Below are 7,022 nucleotides of genomic sequence, written 5' to 3'. Positions count from 1 at the left end.
ATAACTTTTTTCAGAAATTGTTGTTGTAATCAAAAAGCATTTTTTGGCAAAAGTTTCATTTTAGCCATTTTTAGGCTTTTTGAACCCTTAAAAGCTCTTTCAAATTCTTTTTACCAAACAATTTTTTTTTTTTTGAACGGACTTTTTGAATGTTAAACGAATACCAAAATAGACCCTTAATCATGTTAAGCAAACGTCATGCATGTATACCTTTTTTTTTTTTTAACTTGCCCTTTTTGTTTGCAATTCATAAAACATAAGCTTGATATTTCTGTCATGGTGCATGTTTCCTATATACTAATTTACTGCTTCACAAATTTCATCACGAAGACTTTCTGAAAAGGAAAAATTGATGATTTGTTGTGAGGGGAGGCTTACTGCAGTCCTGCTAAATTGGCTAACAAATCATGCTCAGTATCACATGCAAAGCAACTACAACTGGGATCTCTATCTCTGATCATCTTACATGTTTAAATTTATGGAAGGCAATTTGATAAGCATAATGAGCAAGAGAAATGAAAAAAGTTATGCAGGATCTTTATTCAAAATCATCATCTCTCTCTCTCTCTCTCTCTCTCTCTTAGTTTTTATAGTCACTCTTCATCTATTTAATTAGTATTCTATAGACATGCGCAACACCATTTTAAATATGTACTGATCATATGTTGTCTATCTGATTTTGTTTCTTACAAAAGAAGAAGAAGTCCAAGGGGGTGTTGTCAAGAGAGCCTCAATAAAGAAGACAAAAGTCAAAGGTGACAATTGTAAGGAGTAAGATATTTTCAAACAATGAGTATTCCTCAAAGGGCTTCTGGTAGTATTGGACAAGATAATGATCAAGAAGATTTCAATTCCGCTAAATCAAACATGTCACCAGATAATGATTTTATAGATGATCCTTTGGCGAGTAAGTGCTGTCACATTATTTGGATAAAATGATCTGTTAAGCATAGGCCAAGAGAGACCCCCAAAAGAAAATTTTCATTTGCTGTCTTATTAGATATTTTGTATATATCTTCCTGCTTCTTTAGTATCTAAATGGTATGATCTATCATCAAAATATAATAGTTCATATGCCTTCTGCTTCCAAATTTCCAGGGGAAAAAAGATTTTACTACCTCGCCACTTCCGTTCCCCTCTATCAAGCTGCCCTAAAAGGAGATTGGAAAGTTGCTAAGGCTCTATTTGAGAAATATCCAGATGTCTTTCGCCGTCCCATAACAGAAGGGAATGAGACAGCTCTTCACATCGCAGTCACAGCAGAACGCACTGATTTTGTTAAAGAACTGGTCAAATGTATGGATCCGGTTGAAATAGCATTACCAAATAACAATGGAAACACAGCCCTTTACTTTGCTGCTGGATCAGGAATCGTGTCCATTGCCCAGGAGATGGTGGAAAAGCAAAAGGAACTGCCATTAATCCGCGGTAGCGGTGACAAGACCCCACTTTACGTGGCAGCTTTAAACGGACGTAGAAAGATGGTGTCGTATCTATACCCTCTCACTCCTTTTGAAGATTTGGAAACTATCGAACGCATTGATATCCTTATTGCTACTATTTCTACTGATATGTACGGTATGTATTTGGGAGTTTGAGAAAATTAATTTACAATTCAATTCAAAGTGAATGTATATCATGACAATGATCAAATCAAATGTATTGTTTTATGGACAGATATAGCATTGAATATTCTGATTAAGGATCGAAGTTTAGCAACTATGGAGGATAGCTATAAGAGAATAGCACTGCAAGAGTTGGCTAGAAAACCTTTTGCAATCGGCAGGAAAAGTCAGCTATCAGTATGGGAAAGATGCTTAAACAACTCCTGTGAGTTTTCCTACAACTCAATTTTCTTTAATTTACTTGCACAAATATGTTACCTTTCCATAGTAGTTGCTTGCTTTTCTAATACTAATCAGAGATTGATGACAATTTTGCTCAAATCACCTAGGAATGAGAGAATTAGCTTACTTGATCACACCAAATCTTTAGCTGATATCTATTTCAATAACTATGGGAAATTCTAATGGGATAAATCATTCTATATTTAGATGTCTCGATCATTGTAAGTGGGTTTTTTATTTATTTTTTAATTTTTTATTTATTTTTTTTTTTTTATTGGTGGGGTTGGGGTTATAGCTAGAAGAGCATCTTTTTACGTAATTAAAGTGTATCGATCTTTATGCCTAGAAAAAAAAATTTATAGATGTTTATAATTTCTTTTTAAGAAATGCTAGGGGTTAATATTTTTCTCATATTTGACTCATCTCATCTCACAAATCAACCATTAGATTGGTGGACTTATGTGAACCATACATAAATTAATAATTGATCTATTGAATTTGTATGAAAATATGAGTTAAATATGAAGAACTTATTGACCCCTAGCATATATTTCTCTTTATTTATTTCTTTGAGAATAGGCTAGTCATTCAAATAGCAGGACATCTATCCCCAAAACTCCTAAATTTGAGGCCGTTATTCTTATAATGCTTTGATATATAATTATGAAATATGACTCATATAATATATTTAAAAGGAAAATGGTAGGCTTAAAAACAAATTTTACAACAAAAAAAAAAATTTACAAATTAATGAGGCACAATATGATTTGGTTTTTCAAAATTTAAATTTATCTCCTTTCTAATAATATATATTGTACCACATCAGTTTATAAATTTTTTTAAAAAAATTTGTTTGTAATTAAGCCTAACATTCCTCTATTTAAAATACATTATCAACTATACCGATTTGCAAATAAATTGATCACCTTTTTGTGAAAAATAAATGCAATGATGTCAATTTCTTAATAAATAAATAAATAACCAATGAAAAAAAGTTTGGCTCTTATCCCATGGCCAGTTATGTAGACCCACCGTACCCCACCGTGAGAGTGGAGATCACGGAGGCCCCACAACATCCTCTGCGTGACCTCCGTGGTGGGTGGGATGCTAAGGCCCTACAATCGAATGGTGCATTACATGTCTTAAATTTATAAAATTAAAAGCTGAGGTCTCAATGTGGAAAGCGCGAAAGCACAAACGAATGGTGCATGACATAATTTCCCCAACTTAAAATATAATTTCTTTCTATGAATCTTGCCAAGATAATTATTGCAGTTCCCATCTTTATTGATTGTAAAATTGATATTTCTATCTTTTCATCAAATGATATTTAACTAGATTCTTTTTTCTTTTTTCTTTTTTCATAATTCCAGGGTTCAAAGGAATGTGTAACAAAGCTTTGATGCAGACATTAGCTTATGAATTAGTTGATCTTCTTTGCAAAGAGGTTCTAGTATTGCCAAAAAACAAGTTCGAAAACCTAGTTAAGAAGCATTCGACTTTTATTTTTAAAGCTGCAGAATTAGGGAATGTTGAATATCTAATTATACTAATACGCTCTTATCCTGATCTCATATGGAGAGTAGACAAAAACAACCAAAGTATATTTCATATTGCTGTTAAACATCGGCAAGAGAGCGTGTTCAATCTAATATATGAGATAGGTGCTATCAAGGGTATCATTGCACAATATCCTGACCTAAATGAGAACAACATGCTACATTTAACTGGACAATTGGCTCCTTCAGATCGACTAAATATCATATCGGGAGCAGCTCTTCAAATGCGACGAGAGTTATTATGGTTTAAGGTGGGTGGTAATTATATGATCTAAATTTATTTTTCTTTTGGTTGCACTTTCACTTGTCAATTTTTATACCTCAACCATTGTAGGAGATAGAAAAGATTGTACCGCCTTCATACAAGAAGATGAAGAATATAGATCAAGACGATAAAGCTGCATATACACCTTGGGAATTATTCATCAAGAAACACGAAAAGTTGAAAGAACAAGGTGAAAAGTGGATGAAAGACACAGCAAACTATTGCATGCTTGTGGCTACACTGATTGCCACAGTAGTTTTTGCTGCAGCTTTTACTGTACCAGGTGGAAACAATCAAGAAATAGGAACACCAATTTTTTTGAAAAGCAACTGGTTTATGGTGTTCTTCATATCAGATGCAGTGGCACTGCTCTCCTCTTCGACTTCGATACTAATATTTTTATCAATTCTCACTTCGCGTTATGCAGAAGGGGATTTTCTCGCGTCATTGCCTGCAAGGTTGTTTTTTGGACTTACAACACTCTTCATCTCTATAGCAAGTATGGTTGTAGCTTTTAGTGCAACTTGCTTTTTGGTTTATTACAGTAAAGTGGCATGGGTTCCAATTGTTATAATTGCTTCAGCTGGTGTCCCAGTTACTTTATTTGTTGGGCTACATTTTCAACTTTGGGCTGATATTATCCGCTCAACATACTGGTCCAGGTTCCTTTTCCGGCCACATAAACATAGGCTTTTTTAGCAAAAGATGTTGATGGGGAGTGATCAAAATTTGAAGTGTAAGTAAAACAAAAACAAGAAAGGCTGTAGAAAGAATGGAGCAAGGAAAGATTACGAATTGATGTTCTTCTAAATCATTTCCATCAAGATCTTCATTGATTAGAGCTACCATTATTACTATTTTTATTTTGCATTGTACTTTTCTCTATAAATCCACAGTGGGTTGATTATAGTCAAGCTACCCATTAGTAAGAACTTTCATTTTGTCAACTGATTCGTACTATACTTCACTTTTAATATCAGCACATGCATATAGAAGAAAATAGAGGTTCACAAAATATGAATAATTAAATCAAAGAGAATCGAATATGTTTTGGGAGATTGTTTACATTTACGAGGCCACAAGAATGATATTTCTATTTCACTATATATGGAAAAGAAAATGATTATAAATGGTACATATTTGGGCTACTCAATTCCATGTTCTTAATTACACATACATTACAAAATTATGAAAAACAACATGCATGTACTTGTTAGTAATAATTCAAAAGTGACGTCAATCTCCCACGAAAGCATTGCATTTTTATTTTAGCTTAAAAAATAAACTAATCTTAAAATATGATTGCATCACTTGCCTTCATACATTACAAAATTTTGGAAAACAAAATGTCAATACATCGTGCTTTAACTTGATCATAATTAATATATAAGTGGCCTCAACCTCCCATGAAAAGAAAGTTTGCTAGAATTGAGACAATATATTGTTATAATCCTTATATAAAATATAATATATAAACATAAATCAAAATATATAAGAAATATAAATCAAATAGAATATTTTTGGCTTCCTAATATTAATCGGTCAAGCACTATTAAAGGGAAAATAAATAAATAAATACAAAACAACTTATCCAAGATCATCATTCTCCAGTTGTCAATCAGGAATTTCAGCTACTCAGCAGTTTGATAAATATTTGGGTTACTGACGCTTGTGGGAAATTCCAGAATAAGAGAGCCCAAAACCATTAAAGACAGAGTGTGGAAGCCGTTGAAAGATTGGAAAACAAAGTTTCTAAGAAAAATTTATTAAAAGTAGTGATCCAAGCAATTCTAACGTACAGTACAAGCGTTTTCCTACTACGACAGGAATTGTGTTGAGAAATTCATTATATAAAAGTTTTGGTAGGACCATAAGGAAAATGATTCAAAGATTGGGAGGATAATCTGGGAGAAAATGGGGTATTCAAAGATGAAGGGACTGATGGATTTTAGAGATTTATTATGTTTTAATAAAGAACTATTGGCTAAACAATGTTGGCGAATGTTATAGAATTCCCATAGTTTGGCAGAACGGGTCATGAAGGCAAAGTATTTTTCCAAATGAAACTGTTAATGGATGTGGCTTTGTGCAGTAGATCACCGTCCTTTGCTTGGAGAAGTATGTACGTGGCACGTTAGTTATTACAAGAGTTATTTGGAGAATCGGGAATGGAAAGGCGGTTAAAATTTGGGAGGATAAATGGCTGCTAACTCCAACAACTTATTATGTCCAATCACCATGGAGGCTAGCTACTAGTGGAAGACGCCAAAATGGTGGAGCCGATAGACCCTGACGCAAAGTGGTAGAATACGTCCTTAATTAAAGAAATTTTTAAGGAGGAAGAGGCCGGAATAACAAGCAAGATTCCATTAAGTCGATAAAGGCAAAGAAGATCAAAAGTAGAATAATTGTCTAAAACTCTTGGGCGAACTATTGTGGTAGCAAGTAAGCGGGTTGTTTGCTTAATACAAGGGTGTGCCTTTTACTAAGTTTTTGTACGTATGAACTGTTGAGGAATATAATTCCACATTGCCTATGGACAAGACCTTGGGTATGTTTATAAGGAATGGACAACCCTCTTCTATAAAATCGGTTTTATGAGATGAATTAGGCCAATAAATTTTTTCATGATATCAAAGCCTATTACAGAACAAATAGAACCCACACCAGGGATGGAACTGGGGGTGGCCGGTGTAGGCCATGGCCCCAACACAAGGAAAAAATAAAAAATTGTTTAGGCATATTAAAAAAAGTGATAGGAGTGGTTGGGCTATAGTTTTCATGCATAGAAACTTGGAATGCTTACAACTGGCTTGCAGACATTATTTGGGTTGTTAAACTAATCTTAAAATATTAGTGCTCAACTCACATGCATTAATACATTACAAAATTTTAGAAATCAAAAGATGACTTCATCATTAGTGACGTCAATCTCTCACGAAAGCATTGCTTGCGTATTATCGAGAGGAGCTTCTTGTAATTTCCTTTTAGTATTAAACGAAATTATTTACTTTACTATTTTATTAATTTTTTGTTCTATATATTCATTTTTGTTTCTCAACATTGCTTCATAAATCTGGTGGTGGACTTCGTTTCAAACGCGCCAGCAAGGTTAGTATCTTAAACTCTTGCCCTTCACAAAAACTCCGTTCCCTTTGTTAAGCTCAATTCCCTTTGGCTAGCTTAGAATTTTGATATATTTTTATGTTTTTTGTTCTGACGTGTCAATTTTAATTATTCGGTTTCCAAATCTAAAATTTGCTAGTATCTCGATATATATATATATATTGGTACAAAAATATATATATTTTTGTTGTTGAAAATATCTGTCTGATTCAACGTGGCCTTCAT

The 7,022-nt window shown here is 33.4% G+C and overlaps 1 protein-coding gene across 1 annotated transcript; it reads left to right on the top strand.

The window, feature by feature from the left end:
* Positions 1-789: 789 nt before the first annotated feature.
* LOC132169295 (uncharacterized) lies at positions 790-4,370 on the top strand. The gene is made up of 5 exons (XM_059580351.1): positions 790-907; positions 1,099-1,578; positions 1,678-1,830; positions 3,221-3,657; positions 3,741-4,370. Exons 1-5 carry the CDS (start codon positions 790-792, stop codon positions 4,368-4,370), a joined length of 1,818 nt encoding a protein of 605 aa, XP_059436334.1.
* The last annotated feature ends 2,652 nt before the right edge of the window (positions 4,371-7,022 follow it).

The sequence above is a fragment of the Corylus avellana genome, chromosome ca2 (genome assembly GCF_901000735.1).
Source record: "Corylus avellana chromosome ca2, CavTom2PMs-1.0".
NCBI lineage: Eukaryota > Viridiplantae > Streptophyta > Magnoliopsida > Fagales > Betulaceae > Corylus > Corylus avellana.
This window is presented reverse-complemented; position numbering and strand designations above follow the sequence as displayed.

What these genes read in the sequence shown, in the direction of transcription:
- LOC132169295 (XM_059580351.1), top strand. Translation starts at nt 790, where the DNA reads ATGAGTATTCCTCAAAGGGCTTCTGGTAGTATTGGACAAGATAATGAT. An exon ending in TATTTCTACTGATATGTACG is followed by an intron (nt 1,579 to 1,677) that starts GTATGTATTTGG and finishes TTTTATGGACAG; the next exon opens with ATATAGCATTGAATATTCTG. An exon ending in AAGATGCTTAAACAACTCCT is followed by an intron (nt 1,831 to 3,220) that starts GTGAGTTTTCCT and finishes TCATAATTCCAG; the next exon opens with GGTTCAAAGGAATGTGTAAC.